The following is a 20130-nucleotide window of genomic DNA, read 5'->3' as shown; positions in this document are numbered from 1 at the left end:
TACACGGCACAATATAAGGAGGAAACACATGCCGACCTGTCAGGTCAGCGCTCGCTTCCTGCTTGTTCCCCGCTTGTTGCCTGTGCTATTACACGCAAAGACAACGAGCCTCACATACATAATAAGAAAAGAATATCAGAACCTTGGTCTCCTCACCTGTCAGGGCAACAGTTTCAGATCTGTCTATGTTTTCAACATCTAAATACAGTAGGGTGCTAGTGGGTGCACTGATTTTCATTAAAAAAGTATGAAATGGTTGGGTAATCTTCCCATTACTGTACAGGAAATCCTAACATATACACAGAGTAGCAGCAACACCTACACTAATCCGTGCCACTCCCAATTATTGAAGAGCATATTACTGATCATATTGTGCTTTGTAATAATGGGCTGGGCTGTTTCCCTGAGGGACACTGGGAAACTTACAAATACCTGGAAACTAAGAATCATCCATGGCATGCTGCAACATCTTCATTTGAAGAGTTAGGAAGAGTCAGACATGGACCCATACAAAGAAGGAATCACATCATGTCTATGATAGAGATACACGAGGAGGTAAATTTGTTATTCTCTGTTAAATCTGTATTTACTTGTATCTATATACATATTGTATGGTGACACATATATGATTATTCAGTCCATCGTGATTACTAGAGATAAGTGAATCTTGAGTATCCTTGGGTCTGTTCAAACCTGAGGGTGCGGCATTTGAGTAGCGGTGGCTGCAGAAGTTTGATGCAGCCATAAGGCTCCCTGTAAATGGATACAGCCATGTCTGTCATTCTGACTGTCTAGAGATATAGCTCTAAGATTTTTTGTTCTGTCTTAGTAGACATTCTCCCAGCCAAAAAAAATCTACATTTAAATGACACATAAGAGCAGTAAATGCAAAAGGTGCATATAAGGCTCTTTACACAAATACAGAAGATTTACTCACCCAAATAATTTTTATTAAACGTTGAATTTGATAACAGCATGACATAAGGAGGATACATTTCCTACATTTCATGAGAGAATATTAGATTCTACTTTGTGCCAAACAAAGGTCCTCCTTTTTATTCAAATAAATACCTAAATAATAAAATAATATAAATAATGATACTGTGGTACTAATGTTCGACAGTCACATTCCCTGAAAAAAAAAAACAATAAAAAGTTTTATTGTTCTAGCAGCATAAATCTCTTGACAGACTCCCTTTAATAAAATTATTTTGTTTTTGTTAGCCAATAAAATGTATCATATTTGTTTAAGAATCCAGTTGGAGAAGACATGGAACAATGTTCATGCATCTCAATGGTTGATGAAGTGGTTGCCAGTTCCCCAACCCTTCATCTGTCTGGGTGGGTGTTATAAGTTATAAGGCTGTTGTGTTTAAATTGGATATCAAACTTTTTTTTTCTTTTTTTAACAATAACATAAAAAAAAAAGAAAATCTGAAGGAGCCACTAAAAAATATTGTGCTTCAATTCTATGATCTGTTCATATCAGCATTCTGAGCTGTATACATTAATCAACTGTAATCTTTATGATTTGGTATGGTATTGCAGTTTGTCAGCATAAAAATGTCGACTTCCTAGGATTTTTGTTGTTTTCCTAAGCAAAGGACAGTGGTCCAAACTTTCTATGTGCAGTTTTAAAGGAGTAGTTCACCAAAAAAAAATTCTTTCAAATTAACTGATGCCAGAAACTGTCAGAGATTTTTAAATTTACATCTATCAAAAAAATCTTGTCTTCCAGTACATATCAGCTGCTCTATGTCCTGCAGGAAGTGGTGTATTCTCTCTGTCTGACACAGAGCTTTCTGCTTTCACCACTGTCCATATCTGGAATTGTCCAGAGCAGTAGCAAATCCCCATAGAAAACCTCTCCTGCTCTCCAGACTGAAAAAAATGCCACTTGATGCAGGCCATACAGCAGCTGATAAGTACTGGAGACTTGAGATTTTTTTTTTTTTTTAATAGAAGTAAATTACAAATCTCAAGCACTTTCTAGCACCAGTTGATTTGAAAGAAATTGCATCCTGTGCAGAACACTATACTGGAGCAGTTATTCCTTTCCAAGAGTCCTGTAGGTAGTTTTTCTGTCTCTCTCCTATTAGAGTTTTTGCTCCTGTTCACTATATAGCTTGTCCGTCAGTTATATTTGCTGGGCTGGGTACAGACTGCGCTGGCCCTTGGAGATTTTTAACCCCTTCCTGTCAGTAACATACATATATATAAATATATATATATATATATATATATATATATATATGTTCCTACTGAAATACCTCGTGCAGTAGGAATGTATATATATACGTTCCTGAACTGACGGGGCTTCTGATGTGTGCAGGACCGCTGCAGTGAGTGCGGTCCCGCACACATCAGTGTGTCCGGGACCGGAGGTAATGAGAGGCAGCTGCGATCCAGCAGGTGCGTCTCATTAACCCCTTAAACGCTGCACTCTATAGCGTTCACAGCGTTTAAGGTACTCAGTGACAGAACAAGCATCTGTCACTGAGTGATCAGGACCCCCACAGCCATGCTGCAAGAGTCCCGATCGCTTGTGCCGACAGGCGGGGCTAAGTCACTTACCTCCGCCCTGCCGGATCGGCGATCCATGTATAGAGTCTGCTCTGAGGCAGGCTCTATACATAGATCGCCGATAACACTGATCTATGCTATGGCATAGCATAAAACAGTACATGCGATCTATTGATTGCATTTTTAACAGTGATAAAAAGTGTAATAAAAAAAGTTTTTTAAAGTATTAAAAAGCTCTTATAAATCCCCCTCCCAATAAAAGTTTAAAATACCCCCTTGCCCATTATAAAAAAATATATATATTTAAAAAAGAAATAAATAAACATATTATATATAGCGTGTGGAATTGTCCGATCTATTAAAATATAACATTATTGTTCCCGCGAGGTGAGCGGCGTAAACGAAACAACAAAAAAAATACACCAGGATTGCTGATTTTCATAAATTATATGTCAGAAAAAAATTTATAAAAAGCAATCAAAATTTTTCTGTTACACCAATATGATAATAATAATAAAAACTAGAGATCATGGCACAAAAAATTACACCCCAACCAGCCCTGTAGTTGAAAAAATGAAAGCGCTATGGCGGGCAGGAACATTGCATTAACCTGACCCGGACTTTTCTGCACCAAAGGGCTCTGTCTTGAAGGGGTTAATCAGCATGGGATTGGTTAGGAATTTTTTTTTTTTTTTTTTTTGGCACTTTTTACTATATTCACTGGCCAGGCACTCTGCATCCAGCCCAGTGAATTTAACTGGGCTGGGTGACATCCCTGAATTTTAGTGATGAGGCAATGGGATACCAAGAAATTCAGACACAAACACTTTTTTCATTCTTTTTTATTTTTTAATTGAAGAGCATTTTATTCTATTATAATCTGTTCACTCATCTATAATTGTCAAATTTAGATCCAAGATACTGTTCTGATTTGTCAGCATAGATATAATATAAAAGATGTCTGCCTGTTGTCTCCTTTAGAGGGAGCATAGGAGTATACTGAATGCTTTTTATTGTTGAGTTTAAAGCGACTCTGTACCCACAATCTGTCCCCCCCAAACCACTTGTACCTTTGGATAGCTGCTTTTAATCCAAGATCTGTCCTGGGGTCCATTCGGCAGGGGATGCAGTTATTGTCCTAAAAAAACAGCTTTTAATCCTGCAGCGCTGTGTCTAACGGCTGGAGCTTACATTTGTATATGCATTAGGCTGGCACACCCTCTCTATCCTTCCTCCCCACCCTCCTCATCATTAGGAATGATCCAGGAACATTTACTGCTGTTTGAGCTTTGCACAGGTGTCTTAAAGGACAACTCCGGCGAAATTTTTTTTTGGCTTATTTAACACACATTACAAAGTTATATAACTTTGTAATGTGGTTAAATACCCGGTCTGGCCCCCTTCCCCCACTTTCCGACCCCCGACCCCCCACGCCGGAAGTTAAAGAATGTATAAATTACCTATTACGGTCGTCACGGTCCTCTTCTCTGGTGTCGGGTGACGTCAGAGCTGGGGGGCGGTCCGGGTCTTCTTCCTCTTCGGCGTCTTCATTGAGAGTGAATGGGAGAGAAAAGGCTGCTGGTGCACATGCGCACCAGCAGCCTTTTCATTGGCTGGAGCGCATCACATGGCTTCCAGCTTGCTCAGCCCTGATTGGCTGAGCTTGCTGGAAGCCATGTGATGCGCTCCAGCCAATGAAAAGGCTGCCGGTGCGCAAGCGCACTGGCAGCCTTTTCTCTCTCATGGACCCGGAAGCAAGAGACATCGCTGGACGGCGGAGGCAGGTGACGGTGAGGCGGACGGCGGGCGAATGGAGTGGCGATCGTCACCGGAGGGATGGTGAGTATGGTGTCTGTGTGTGTCTGTGTTTTTTTTGGGGGGGGGGTCCCGCCGGAGTTGTCCTTTAACGATCCAGTCCATGTTCATTATACACACAGGTGGGGAATAGGAAGCAATCTGCTTGGAGCATTCCTAATGATGAGGAGGGTGGGGAGGAAGGACAGAGAGGGTGTGCCAGCCTAATGCATATTCAAATGTAATGGTGCGTTTACAGAGGCAGATTTATCTGACAGATTTTGGAAGCCAAAACCAGGAATGGATTTGAAAAAAGGAGAAAGCTCAGTCTTTCCTTTATGACCCGTTCCCTGTTTATGGTCTGTTCCTGGCTTTGGCTTCAAAATTCTGTCAGATAAATCTGCCTGTGTAAACGCACCATAAGCCCCGGCCGTTAGACACAGCCTTGCAGGAATAAAAGTTGTTTTTATGACAATAACTGCATCACCTGCCGAACGGACCCCAGGACAGATCTTAGATTAAAAGCAGCTATCTGAAGGTACAAGTGGTTTGGGGGGGGTCAGATTGTGGGTACAGAGTCGCTTTAATGTATAATTGTATTTAGTTTGCGTTAGTGCTTCCTCCAATGTCAGATAGTCCCAATGTTGTATTTTAAATCTATGTCTATGCTGAGGATTTGGAACTATTTATTTATTCTTTTAGGGTGCGTTCACACATACAGGATCCACAGCAGATTTGATATCAATGTAACTAAATAACTGAAAACAGCATCAAATCTGCATCAAATGTAAATGCATATATCAGTACTAAAAAGTGGAATGTGTAATAGTACCATGAGTATGATTAGTGCTGACACTATATTCATGGGACATATTTGATATTTGTGTACAAGATAAAACAAGAGTACAAGCTTGTTGGATAGACTTTTGCTTTGTTAAGACAGTTGCCAAGGCGTACCCAGATTCTTTTCTCATGTTGTAAGCTATGTAATTTCATCATAGTCACAATGTAATCTGTCCTGACAAGGTTGTGTGGCCTAATTCTAAGTACTCCACCTAAACCCCACCCTTTCTTGTTAGGCTTATTGTTAATAACTGTCTAGATTTCCCATCTTTGCTTATATATGAAATTAAGACTACAGATAATTTGCATTGCTGTAACTATTATGATACTATCAAACAATATGTTATTATTTAAATAGAACCTGTCGTCAGCAGCACATCTGTCCCATACAAACACATTTCTCCTGCTGTCATTTTATGTAGAAAGCAGTTGCTAATTTTCAGAAGTTAATCTTTTAAGCAGGTGCCGCATGCAAGTGAATGTTTTCCAGTGATAAAGTGCTGGGTCTCTCAGTTGCAGTCAAGTTGGTTGTGCCCAAGTTTTGGCACTTCTGTTCCTTCTGTGCCTAGAAAAGCACCATTTACCTATGATACAAGCACTGTTAAAAGATTTAAAGAAGTCCAGCGAAAATGTTTATTAAAGTATTGTATTGTTCCCCCAAAATTATACAAATTTCCCATATAGACTTATTGGAAAGCTCATTCGTAAATGTTTCCCGGAAAACCCCTTTAACTACAGTAAGAGCGGCAAAATAGTCATGCGAATACAAAAAAAAAGAGAACAGCCATAGTCAATGTTTTATGCATTTCTTTGTTCTTTTATTTAGCAAGAGCTTCAGGAAGTATTGAGGAAATCAGGACCTAAGCTTGTAGTTGTTGCTTTTAGCTCTGGAAACTGTGGACCATGTAGATTAACAACCCCCCATTTAGAGGTAAGTGGAATGTCTTCTATCTGACTTTACAGGTAGATTCACAGTGATCTACTTTGTCTCCTATACATTGGGAAGTAAATTAGTTTAGTAAATATATGGATGTGTAAGCTCAACCCTGAGAAGTGTATTTATCTGAGTGCATTACCTATTTCTTGCACCAATAGAAACCAAAAATGTACATACAAATATGGTGAGCTCTCCAGGAGTCTTATAAATAGAATTGAAACTGTATATAGTACTTATTACAACATTTATTCACACAGATAAAATAAAGTAAATAAACAGAATGCTTAAAATATGCTTAGAATATACTTAAAATGTAAAAAAAATGAGCAAAACCTTAGATATACTGTATATGTGCAGTGTTGCGCTACATATGCTGTATATCTAAGGTTTTACTCATTTATTTTTTTACATTTTAGGTATATTCTAAGCATATTTTAAGCATCTTGTTTATTTACATTATTTTATCTGTGTGAATAAATGTTGTACTGTTTACAGTTTCAATTCTATTTATAAGACTCCTGGAGAGCTCACCATATACACAGTATGTATGTACATTTTTAGTTTAGTAAATAGCTACTCAGTTTCTTTCTACAATGTGGCTCAGATTTAAAAACTGTCTAAGGCTGGCTTCACGCTGCCTTAAAATTGTGAGAAAATGTCAACAAAAAAGCCATAGTGTGTTTTTTTTTTTAAATGCCAGCAGTCATATAGCTGAAAGTCAATGCCCTAAAACATATTGTTTTTGTTGTTCTTTTGTGTGTGTCCAGAGGAAAAGGAAGTTCAACCATCTTTGTGTACACACAAATGCCTAATCCACAAAAAAAGATGCACGCAAAGTCAAAAATGCCAGAAAAAAACACCAAAAAATTATAAAAAAAAAAAAAAACAACATGCACAGCTTTGACGTTTTGCAGCATTTTTTGGAGGCCTCCAAAACACCACAAAAAACTATATGTTTTAGGGAAACCCTAATTCTAATTCTTTGGTCAAGAAAGAGCACTTCTGTTTTGTGCCCCTTTGGGTGGGGCAATTTTTCAAATGTCCATTGAATTTAATAGAAAAGACAGTGAAAGGCAATGAAAAATGTGTGATTAACGTAAAATAACCGCCACGAACAGCAGCCGTTATTCACTATTCTGGATTCCCACTCACTGACATCCAGCTCAGCCAATCACTGCGCTGTCCGGCAATTTTTTGGCCAAGACAAATAGCAACCAATCACAACTTAACTTTTACTTCTCAGAATGGCCTGTGATTGATTGCTCTCTGAGACAGTGTCCAATAAGACAGGTTGATAAATATAGGCCAAATTTTTTCAAATCACTTACAAAACCCTTTTTTTTTTACAGTCATTGTGCACTCAGATGCCTGACATTGTGTTTGCTAAAGTCGATGTCCGTAAATCAGACGTAAGTAGAAAATTTAATCTTATAAGCTAGGTAAAATTTTTATTATTACTATATTTTTTCCAAAGGTGTCAGTAAATGTTCATTTTATAATTATTTTATTACTTCATTTATAGGAGTTTGTAGAGAAATATGAGATCACTGGAGTGCCAGCATTTTGTTTCTTCAGAAACAGGAAAATGGTATGTAAAAACAAGCTTGTAATAAGAAAACATGGAGCTTTCCATAGCCGTAGACCAGCAGCTATGGACAGCACTATGGGTGCATCCTTAAATGTCTGCATTATCAAAGACCTGTTAATTGAGAACAGGTGATCCATGCCACAACTATGGACCGGGTGATCGCTAGATTGTCTGGGCAGCCCATAAAGGAAAGTGGTGGTCTCCTGCCGCTGTTTCAACGGTAGCAGGTCGCTGCTATCCTCATCGTTGTTGTTTCAACATGTTGAAAGACGACGATCAGCCAACATCCTGCATACGGATTTTCCTCCATAATGGTCGTATCGGCCGTATTCGCTGCGTGTAATAGGTCCTTTACAGTAGGATTGTGCATAACCCACTGCACTGACAAATTAGTTCATATTTTCGATGTAGATCGTCACTATACATTGCTTTACTGTGCTAGACCTATATTTCACATACTCTTAGCTAAACTTGTTTGATTTTCATTTAGCCATTAAGTATGTATTAAGGTCTCTGCTGCATTTAAGTTCACGCAGGGAAATAGGTGAGGAATTTAGGATTTAAGTTTTTTGCTTGAAATTTCCTCTTCTTAAGCTCTGACCGGATAGGCACGGAATTCGAGCAGTATTAGAGCGGAAAGTGGAACTTCAAAGACCTAATGACTTCTATAGGATTTCTGCAGCAGAATCCGCTCAAAGAATTGTCAATTCTTTGGGAGGAGAATGGATCCGCGGCAGAACATTCCACGTGTAATTTCCACTGTGTGAACAGCAGAGTGAAAATCCCATTGAACACAATAGGACATTGCCCTGTACATGTTTTACAAGCGGAATTTCAAGTGGAATACGGGTAAAATTAAGCACGGATTCAACTTGAAGTTCCTATTCCTCAGTGTGAATATACCCTAACACACAATCAACACTTACTGACAGGGAAAAGAAATGCTGTTCAAATTTACTAACATGTCTGTTCTCTTCTAGGTGGATAAATTCCAAGGTGGAAATGTTGACTTCCTAAATTGCAAAATTCATGAGCTAAGGTTCAAGGTCTAATTTGCTGCATTTTCAAATAAAGACAATTTGAATATTAAAGAAGTCCCTGGCAACAATTTTTTACACCACAAATGAGAAACATGGTTTATTAGTGTAATCGTGTAAATATAGACATACCTCTTCGGCCTGGCAAACAGTGAGATAAAAGTAATGCTGAATTATTGGTCAGATATCACAGCATTTGTGGCTACACATTTTTTCCAGTATGCGACAATACTGTGCCATACAGTCTTTCCTATTCCCATTGTATTTTGGCAGAAGTAAATATATCTTGTGCCATTTAAGATGAAGAAGACCACAGGTTTGCTTAGGCTGGGGCTACACACAGTCAGGGTTGTATTACCAGTTGCTGCCCTAGGCACTAAACCTGAGGACACCCCATCTTCACTCACCAATTAGCATCAGGATTTTCTAGTTTCTGGTAACCAATAGATGTTTGGCCAATAATCCTGGTAACAGCATTTGACTACTGGGGAAGAAATGGAAGCGTGATTTCGGCCACATGCATTTCTCTACAAAAACATTGTCTGAATCAAGTTTTTTCAGGATTTCTAACTGCTTAAAACATAAACAAATTTCCACATTGAATCAATGAAGGTCTGAAGGAATTCTTACCACAGGATTGGTAGATTGTAGGTGATAGCTCCAGGCGTCACACTTACCACCGCCATACCAGACCTGACCAATAACACCATACTGTGACAGAACAACACCGCCATACTAGACCCGACCAATACTGCCATACTGTGACAGGATAACAGCGCCATACCAGACCTGACCAATACCGCCATACTGTGACAGGATAACACCGCCAGACCTGACCACTACCACCATACTGTGACAGGGTAACACCGCCATACCAGACCTGACCAATACCACCATACTGTGACTGGATAACACCGCCATACCAGACCTGAACAATACCGCCTTACTGTGACAGAATAACACTGCCACACCAGACCTGACCAATACCACCATACTGTGACTGGATAACACTGCCATACCAGACCTTACCAATACCGCCATACTGTGACTGGATAACACCGCCATACCAGACCTGACCACTACCACCATACTGTGACTGGATAACACCGCCTTACCAGACCTGACCAATACCGCCATACTGTGACTGGGTAACACTGTCATACCAGACCTGACCACTACCACCATACTGTGACAGGATAACACCGCCATACCAGACCTGACCAATACCGCCATACTGTGACTGGATAACACCGCCATACCAGACCTGACCAATACCGCCATACTGTGACTGGATAACACCGCTATACCAGACCTGACCAGTACCGCCATACTGTGACTGGATAACACCGCTATACCAGACCTGACCAGTACCGCCATACTGTGACTGGATAACACCGCCATACCAGACCTGACCAATACCGCCATACTGTGACTGGATAAAACTGCCATACCAGACCTGACCAATACCGCCATACTATGATTGGATAACACCGCCATACGAGACCTGACCAATACCACCATACTGTGACAGGATAACACCACCATACTAGACCTGACAAATGCCGCCATACAGTGACTGGATAACACCTCAATACAGTGACTGGATAACACCACCATACTGTGACTGGATAACACTGCGACACAAGACCTGACCAATACCACCATACTGTGACTGGAAAACACGGCCATACCAGACCTGACCAATACCACCATGTACCCACACACCCCTTAAAAAGGACACCAGATTTACTGGCAAATCTGAAAGGGAGACAAAAAAAAAAATAAAAAGTTGTTTTCTTCCTCCTGCTCCCTGGTGCTGCCCCCTGCAAGGTGCTGCCCTAGGCACTGGACCACGACTGCCTAATGGTAAATACAGCCCTGCACACAGTTAGTTATTTGCCCTTTTTAGTAAATGACAAAGTGTCACTGTCGTTCTAACGTTCAAAATCTAAATCAACAGTAGATGTGATATAAAGCAAGTTTGCAATATACAGCCATTATTTTTCTTGTTATCATGCTGTAAAACCAAGCTGAACTTACCAGAAATCTAGGTCCAGTCTCCTGAAGGCGGATTTTCTGGCTTGCTGCTGGTTGAAAAAAAGAGACTTAACCTAGGAATTCTGTCTAGTACAAAGAGTCACAGCTCAATGTGTTCATCAGTCACATGACTGCCTTCTCTGTGAGCGCTCAGATAGCCTGGGATACACTGGTCTTCCTGTTTTCTAACTTTTTCCTGTTTTTTGAGGAAAAAAAAGCCAGAAAACAGGAAGTGCCATGTTTTCCATGATAACTAAAATGATAACTTTATATCACATCTACTGTTGATTTAGATTTTGAAAGTTATAATGACAGTGAAGTATGTAAAATGTTGATTACTGATTTATTTACAGTTTACATCATGGGTCTCCAAACTGCAGCCCTCCAGCTGTTGCAAAACTACATTTCCCATCATACCTGGACAGCCAAATCCAAAGCTTTAGCTGTCCAGGCATGATGGGAGTTGTAGTTTCGCAACAGCTGGAGGGCCGCAGTTTGGAGACCCATGGTTTACATGATTGTCTAGCACTGCATTCACAGTTTGCTGGTCATTAGAAGCAGCCAATAACCTTCTTGTCAGACATGTTTCTAACAGCTTAGCTGAGATCCCTTAATGTAATAGGAAGTGTTACTATGATTTAAATTAACTTTTGACGTAGAGTACAGACATATCAGAGGTTCAAGGGGTATTTTGATATATTGGTAGACTTGCATGGAAAATAATAAATGACCTATTCTTACCTGCCAGGCTCCCTCAGGGGCCCTCTTGTCACTCTCTGGTCACAACTTTTGTCTTGTCTGAGCATTGACAGCTGGCTCAGCCAATCAATAACGGCAGCACTGTCCTGCAAAATCTGTGTTAAATATGCAATGGCACGCCTCTGCTTCTGAGCCCTGGCATATGCTCAAACAGCAGCGTATGTCCATCTGTGGGGTACTGCTGTGTAAATTGTGTAACAAATGTTTTGATGCTTATTCTGCTTTTTGTTCTTTGTAAAAAATAGAAAATATGAGCTGAAATAACATAATATTTTGTTTTTTTCCCCCAACCTTATTCAAACACATTCTATAGAAAATCAGTTGAGGTCAAAAGCTCAGTATCTTCTTATGTGCATATGTAAATGTAATAATGTGTTTCATTAAAGTCAATAGGAAATTGGCCGGCAGTGGACACTTAGCCATAACTACACACAGCCATGGGATAACCATAATTGATTACTACTGTCAAAATAATAAACATTATGGCTGTATTCTGCTTTTCTTTTACTGTGTGTGAGCATAGCCTCAGGATAATAAATATTCTGCTAATTTTTCCTGCCATTATCAGGCATTATGACTTTCATGTAATGTGAGAAATATTTCAGGCAATATTTCCCTATTGCAGGCTATGGTCATAGGTGAATTATAAAGAGGGCAGTCTGGGCTGACGCCCAGGGCCCTGGGTTGCAGGAGGCCCAGTTAGATTTCCCCCATTATAATAATGCCGCTGAATACCTCAGCCCCCCAGTCCAGTCCTCCCAGTGTGCTAAAGGGCAGCGGCCACGTCTGCTAGAGCGTGCTCTAAGTGTCACACGTCACTTTCTGGATGCAGCACACCGAAGAGGAGCGGAGCCCCTGGCTATGGTCATAAGCTCTTCTCTTGACCATTACAATGTACAGTATACCCTTAGATGTTTGCAATTTTAGCTTTTTTTTTCAATTTCCATTTATTAGAAATACTAGTTCAGTCTCATATATGGGAGAGCCAGATAAACTGTTGTGTGAATGACAACTTCTGCACAAAAAAGAAAGCACCACAAAGATCACCGGTATCAATTTATGTTCTTTGTGCTTTATTTGTGTATGGAATCATTCTTAGAGGGTTCTCACTGCAAAGAGACAGCTGGAAAGTGGTTCCCCTGGGCCCAACTTTACTTTTTATATAAGCTATTTTTTTCAGGGATTCCAAAGGCTCACTATACTAATAAAACATCCCTTATACAGTTCACACCTTTTGAAATTTTTAGTAGAAATAAATCTGAAATGATTATTTTGCAGTTATGATGGCTTTCCCGGTGTTATCCCCTTTAAGCATCCCCAGAAAGGCAGAGGGCATGTTGTCAAAGCCCCTGGTAATGTGCTCGTGGTACTTTAGTTTTCCCTGTGGAAAAAAAAAATTATTGATGACAACTACAATCTAAATAAGGTTACCTATAGAAAATATCTATTATAAAAAACACTAGCGTACACCATCAATACAACAGCTAAACTTTTAATACTTAGTGATACTTATGAGCTTCTCCTGGCAAACAGTATAGAGTCACGACACCACTCAGGGGTTTAACCCCAGAATTGACCAAATATGTCATATGGCACCATGTTCACAAAGGCCACTCTGTGACCCGGCCGGATCACAGAATAGTCGGTGTTACTGATGATCTTCATTTCTGCTGAATTCGGGTGCGGGCGCACCCGTGTGCCCCCCGATCCAAATTCACCGATGCACGCAATGGAGCATGCGGTTGGAGCCGCACGCTATATTGTGTGAACTGACAGGTTCTCTGTGGCCGCTATCCAATGATTAGCGGGTGCAGAAAACTGTCAGTTTTTTGTGCGTTCACTAGCGATTCTGGCCGTAGTGTATACTATGTGTATACACTCCATCCAGGATTCCCTCTAGCTGCAGCACAATGCAAGTTAAAGTGACTGTACCACCAGGCCCAGGCTGAAGCACTGGAGGCGGGCCGACCCACCCCCAGTGGGAAGAAACCCCAGCCCCTCCATGACGTGACTCCATTAAAATCAATGGAACCTACAATTACACTACACTAAGGAATGAACATTGTTAAGAAAAAAAATTACCTCAACAACCCATTGCATCAGTTTCTCCAAACCTTCATTGTATCTGTTTAGCCATCGTTGTACTGTGAAGCCTTCCATACGCAGTTCCTTAAAGATAAGAGGAAGGTGGACATATTCTCCTGCAAAAAAACAATTGACCTGTATGTTAGTCCATATTATTTCTGAATAAATGTTATAATCATTTTTGCTATAAAAATGAATAAAACATTTTCAAAGATAAATTAGTTTTTTACGAGTATCCTATATAATGGGTGTAGAAGGTGTGCTGTGGTAAAATACTTAAAAATGATCAATGCAGAACTACTACTAAATGTCACAATAAGGACTGCCTATTGTTAGCCAAAACTGGGAGTAGAACCGACACAGCGAAAAACAATAAAAAAAAAATACTGAAGAATAGTGAAGCCAAAAATAAGGCTTGAAATAGTGTGTGCACATATCCAGAGTCCATGGGGGAGATTTATGAAAGGGTGTAAATATACACCTGGTGTAAACTGCCCACAGCAACCAATCACAGCTCAGCTTTCAGCTCTGGTAAAATATAAGAGGAGCTGTGATTGGTTGCTGTGGGCAGTTTACACCAGGTGTATATTTACACCCTTTCATAAATTTCCCCCCATGTGTTCATACAGTATCTCAGTATCTCGGACAGATTTTTGAGACTAAAGGCAAAACACTAAAATTTTTGAGTCTAAAATAAAACAGTGTGTGAAGATAGTTTTATAATGTATTTACCTTCCTGTTTGTTACTTGGGTTCCTGCACTATAGGCACCAAATTACTAAAGTAATAACGCCAGGGATAAAGTTTTGTGTTTCATGCTTATAAACGACAAAATTACCTTTTCTAGGTGTTGTATCATTGTACAGGGCAATAGCTCCACAAACAGCAACTCTTCCATATTTTCTCATCTGAAGTAAAGCAACATCTGCAAAATGTCCTCCAACCTAAAGGACATAAGGGCACAAGCACATAAACTCTTCAGTAACATGATAGTGATGGCTCATCTTTTAATATTATTAAAGGAGAGGTCTGGGGGGAACATAATAAAGAAAGTATACTTACTGGTCCCCATGCCCCTGCAGAACCGCTTCCTGCTAACGGCATTCTCCATCACTCCCTCCTGCAACATCAAAACCTGGCTGATGGATGCCCTGCTTAGCCAGTGACTGGGGTGGAACACCATTGCGCTCACTGACTGGCTGAGCGAGCTATTTCCCACCCAGTGCTGCAGGGACACGGGGACCAGTACATACAGTATACTTTCTTTATTATGTCTCCCCACCCCTGCTTACCCAGTGGTTTTAATCCCGTGGGACTTCTCCTTAAAGGTGTGTTCACACATACCGGATCCGCAGCGGATTTCTCGCTGCGAATTCGCAGCAAGATCCACTGCGGATCCCTGCCCTGTACACTCTGGGCAGACAAACTCGCAGCGGGATGAACATCCCGCTGTGAGTATGTCAGCATCCCGCCCCGTTAACCCCCCGGCCACCGGAGTACCTTGTTCGGCGCTCCTAGCATGTCCCGCTCAGCCAATCAGTGCGCTGCCAATTGACAGCGAGAAATCCGCTGTGAATCCGTTATGCGTGAGCGCACCCTAAAGTATTGACAAACATTGACATTGAAGAGAGCCTTTTTGGTATGTCTAAAATTCTTGATTCACAACATAGGTAACATTGGAGGTAGAAAAAAGGCGGAAAATTTCCTGATATTTGCATACATAAACATACAGTACAGTATATTTTATTATAGTGCAATAATATGTTCCACTGAAACTAGCTTAAATAATAATAAATTTAATAATAATAATAATAATAAATTTATTTGTATAGCGCCAACAGATTCCGCAGCGCTTTTTTTTTTTTTTTTTCTATGCATACAGTACAGAGGTACATAATACACAGTTAAATTGGAATAAATAAGAACATAAATAAAAACAAAAATACAAAGTATAAACGAGACCTGCTCATTTGAGATTACAGACTATAATTTTCGTTGACACCAGGCATAATTGCTTTATTTGTCCATGGTCCAGCCATTGTACATAGTTAGAAATACAGGATATAAGCCAGTAACAACGCCAATTTCTGATGCAAGTAAACATATAAAGTGCAGGAACCGTCAGAGATATAGAGCAAGGGAAACAACAGAAGGGGAAAACAGTTTAGGGAATGTTATAGGCGAGCCTGAAGAGATGAGTTTTCAGGGCACGCTTGAAACTGTGAGTATTGGGTATGAGTCTGATGGGTTTGGGTAGGGCGTTCCAGACTTGTTGTTTTCTATCCAGTGAAAACACTCCAGTGCCCCGAATGTACTGCAATAAAACATGTGTGAACGTAGCCTGAACCCTTATATTCACTTATATATATGCTCATTGTCAAAGTTTATTGCTCCTCAACTGTTCTGACAATGTCCAGTATGCACTTGCAGGTGACTGGTTTTAATTCCACTTATGTAATTAATAAAATAGAATAGAATAAGAAAAAATAATAATCTTACATTCTCAAAAAAACAGTCATAACCCTCTGGGGATGCCTTCTTTAATGCCTCTTCCAAGGAACCCACTGTCTTATAATTGAAAGCTTCATCAAAGCCGATATCTTTCAGGTATTGAACCTTGTCATCTGAGCCAGCACAGCCAACCACCTTACAACCCTAAAAAAAGAAGAACGTTTTTAGTAGGCAACAATATAATTAGCAGTAGTTAATATAGCTAATGCTGCATTTACACAAAGCGATAATTCGCCCAATCGATCGTTTAACGATTTTGAAGCAACGATTTGGCTTTTATAACTATCAGCGTTTAGACAAATAAATTTTCAGAAAAATCGTAAGAAAAATCGTTATTGCGATCGTTTTTAACCCTTTGAGGACCAGGCCCAAAATGACCCAGTGGACCGCGCAAATTTTGATCTTAGTGTTTTCGTTTTTACCTCCTCCCCTTCTAAGAGCTCCAGCACTCTCAGTTTTCTATCTACAAGCCATGTAAGTGCTTGTTTTTTACATAAATAGTTGTACTGTGTAATTTCATTTTACCATTCATTTTACCATAACATGTATGATGGAATTCCAAATATATTATTTATGAAGATATAAATAGGTGAAATCGTAAATAAGAATGCAATATGGTAACGTTTGGGGGGTTCCTGTGTCTACGTAATGCACTATATGGTAACAGCGACATGACACTATTATTCTATAGGTCAGCTTGAACACAACCATATGCAGGTTACGCAGATTCTCTAATGTTATATATGTATTTTTTTATGAAATCCTTTTTTTTTGGCAATTAAATATTAATAAAATGGGCCTATTGTGACGCTTATAACAGTTTTATTTTTTCACCTACGGGGCTGTATGGGGTGTCATTTTTTCCGCCATGATCTCTAGTTTTTATTAATACCATATTTGTGAAGATCGGACGTTTTGATCACTTTTTATTGATTTTTTTTAATATATAATGTAACATAAAATCGGTAATCTGCGCACTTTTTCCCCTCTTTTCGTGTACACCGTTTACCGATCACAATGACGCTTGTTATATTTTAATAGATCGGACAATTACGCACGCTACGGTATATTATATGTTTATCTATTTATTTATTTTTATATGTTTTATTTATATAATGGGAAAGGGGGGTGATTTAGACTTTTATTGGGGGCGGGGTTTTGGGGTAGTGTAATAGTGTTTTGAACTTTTTTTTTTTTACACTTTTGAAGTCCTTTTGGGGGACTTTTACATTCACTACTTTGATTTATACACTGATGATTGCTATGCCATAGGCATAGCATTGATCAGTGTTATCGGCGATCTGCTCATTGAGCCTGCCTGTGCAGGCTCAGTGTAGCAGATCGCCGATCGGACCGCACGGAGGCAGGTGAGAGACCTCCGGCAGTCCGTTTCAATGATCGGGACCCCCGCAGTCACACTGCGGGGGTCCCGATCGGTAAGTGACAGGGGACTCCCCCTGTCACTTACACTTAAATGCCGCGGTCGCGCCGCGATCGCGGCGTTTAAGGGGTTAATGAAACGCGGCAGCGCGATCATTACCGCAGCGTGTCATTACCGGTGAGGTCCCGGCTGCTGTTTGCAGCCGGCCCCCACCTGCTATGAAGCGCGCTCAGCTCCGGAGCGCGCTTCATAGCGGGAGAAACACCCAGGACGTAAGGTTACGTCATGGGTCGTCTGGGGACAGACTTCCATGACGTAACCCTACGTCCAGGGTCGTCTAGGGGTTAAGATCGCTTAAGCCTATCTTTTACATAAGGTGAATCTTTGAAAGACTGTTTACACAAAGGGATCTGTGAATTTTTAGCGAACGCTGAACGACGAGTTGTGAACATGTTGAAAGATCAAAATGAACAATTTTTCACTCATCGCTTGATCGTTTGCTGTGTTTACACGGAACGATTATCGCTTAAATGCGATCGTTATTGTGAAAATTCGAACGATAATCGTTCTGTGTAAACGCAGCATAACGCACTTGTGTTATCATTGCACCTTCCCATATTTGTGATCAGAATATGGCTAATACCGCACCGCCATGTCTTCACCAATAGCTGCCTAATGTTGCTGAGGTAATTAGCGACATTACTCGCCTGTTAAGAAATGAGGAGGTGGTTTTGTCCGCATCAGTGATCCTAAATGTGGGAAAGTGGCCTTTCTACCAGGGAAAGTCGCAGGTCCTTCACTCAGTGCCTGACAACATCCATGCAGTCACATATAGAAGATGGCAAGTCCTTACAATTTTGCCTCACTGACATAACTATAGATTTCCACAATTTGAGCAATTATCTTTAATGCTGTGGATGTCACTGTTAAGGGTTTGGTGTTAAAGTCACTCGAGTGTCTGGTACCAAATAAAATCTGAAAGGGGCAGTATCAAAGTCGCTCTTAAAGGGACTGTACCAAAGTCACTCTTCAAGGGATGGCGCCAAAGTGGCTCTTAAAAGTAGGGTACGCTCTTGGTTCTGTACCAAAAATGCTATCAAAGGGGCAGGACCACTGACAGCAGTGTGGCCAGTGATTGACTGGTTGTTACTGCTGAAACAAGCTTGTCTTGGAAGTGGAGGCATACTGCATGTGCCACTAACATACCCGCAGGGCACACACTCTACACACACACAGCTATACCCATCTGCTTTCTTTCTTGGTTGATTGATGGGTCTTGTAGTTGAACAGCAGGAGCTGGCAGGACCCTGCACCTAAGCTTCCTGCCCTGTCTAAGCCCCGTCTCTCTATTAAGCCCCACTTCTCAAGATCTGTGATTTTTAGACTTAAAAAGTCTCCTGTTATTTTCCCTGTAAAAAGATGGGGCCTGCCGGGTCCTGTAGAGGAGGAATATTGTGCTGGCCGGCTACAGTGTGATGGCTGCTCTTCTCCTCCACCGTCCTCTTTGTATTACACAGCCTTCTGTAGCCAGTGATTTGCTGTGAAGTGCAGGGAGGTTGTGCAGGGGAAGAAGAGACGGCCCACAGCAGCCCCTCAAAGACGGCGCACAATGCCCAGTCCGGCCCTGATACTTAGTATAACACATTGTGTAAATATAGACTAAGCAGGCTAGGGCAACATAGTGGTTGTGTCTACAGTTAACAACAAAACCAGCTGGAAAAAGACAACTGCACCTCCCAATAATGAAAAAATATATATACAATCTTTATTATACATATATGCAAAGGGACAAACATTTAAAATCATTTAAAAATACACACAAAACTGTTCACCGATTCCAATCAAACACAGCGAAAACTGACCTTATGCAGGGAGTGGCAGCATAAATGATACAGCAATACCAAAAAAAATTGTGAAAAAAGAGAATGTGAACAATCTAAAAACTCATAAATCCTAATACCCCTATATCCAAAGAAACTGAAGTCTTAAGCAAAAATAACCAAAGGAATCAGAGACATAATCATAATACAGAGTATAAAGTGACTGCTGCCACTCCAGATTAGGTCAGACCAGAACACCCCACGCGTTCCGTCACCAGGACTTTCTCAAGGGTGAGACTCAAGTCCCGCTTTGCAGGTATTTATATCAGAAATAATTAGTAATGAAAAACAGATGTATAGCGCTCAATACGATTACTCACACAGTGGAGGGGATCCCGGATCATGTAACCCACGTGAGCGTGTCTGCGTCGCCATTACTTCCTGGTCACATGTGTGGTCATGTGAAAGCTCCAAAGGCACGTGATGGTGACGTAGACTACAGAGCTATGCGCATGCCCTAAAGGTTAACACTCGCAATGCCGAAGGCATCACTGTGTCAATATAGTGGCCACCATATTGGATGTAACAGGGTGTAGCAGCGCAAGAAAGTAAAATACAGCGTTTGTCCATAAACAAAATTGAAGAGTACAAAAACAAATAAAAATAAAAATAAATGTACAGCATAAACGACATGAACACGGCATAAATATACGGCATATTTATTTTTAATTTTATTTTTATTTTTATTTATTTTTGTACTCTTCAATTTTGTTTATGGACAAACACTGTATTTTACTTTCTTGCGCTGCTACACCC

General features: G+C 40.4%; 2 protein-coding genes across 2 annotated transcripts in view; one reads left to right on the top strand and one right to left on the bottom strand.

Annotated features, from left to right (window-relative positions):
* Positions 1-423: 423 nt before the first annotated feature.
* Positions 424-8779, top strand: LOC138785782 (thioredoxin-like). The gene is made up of 5 exons (XM_069962101.1): positions 424-555; positions 5987-6091; positions 7447-7506; positions 7620-7685; positions 8666-8779. The coding sequence occupies exons 1-5, from the start codon at positions 529-531 to the stop codon at positions 8735-8737; spliced, it is 330 nt and encodes a 109-aa protein (XP_069818202.1). The 5' UTR covers positions 424-528; the 3' UTR covers positions 8738-8779.
* A 3791-nt stretch (positions 8780-12570) lies between these two features.
* LOC138785781 (prostaglandin reductase 1-like) overlaps positions 12571-20130 on the bottom strand; it is a 34023-nt gene continuing 26463 nt past the window's right edge. Inside the window, exons 7-10 of the mRNA XM_069962100.1 lie at positions 16102-16257; positions 14441-14546; positions 13601-13719; positions 12571-12899 (exon numbers count right to left, since the gene is read on the bottom strand). Of these exons, the coding sequence (XP_069818201.1) occupies positions 12786-12899; positions 13601-13719; positions 14441-14546; positions 16102-16257 (495 nt within the window). The 3' untranslated portion in view covers positions 12571-12785. The remainder of the gene's footprint in view (positions 12900-13600; positions 13720-14440; positions 14547-16101; positions 16258-20130) is intronic.

Source organism: Dendropsophus ebraccatus, chromosome 3 (assembly GCF_027789765.1).
Source record: "Dendropsophus ebraccatus isolate aDenEbr1 chromosome 3, aDenEbr1.pat, whole genome shotgun sequence".
In the NCBI taxonomy this organism is placed as follows: Eukaryota; Metazoa; Chordata; class Amphibia; order Anura; family Hylidae; genus Dendropsophus; species Dendropsophus ebraccatus.
This window is presented reverse-complemented; position numbering and strand designations above follow the sequence as displayed.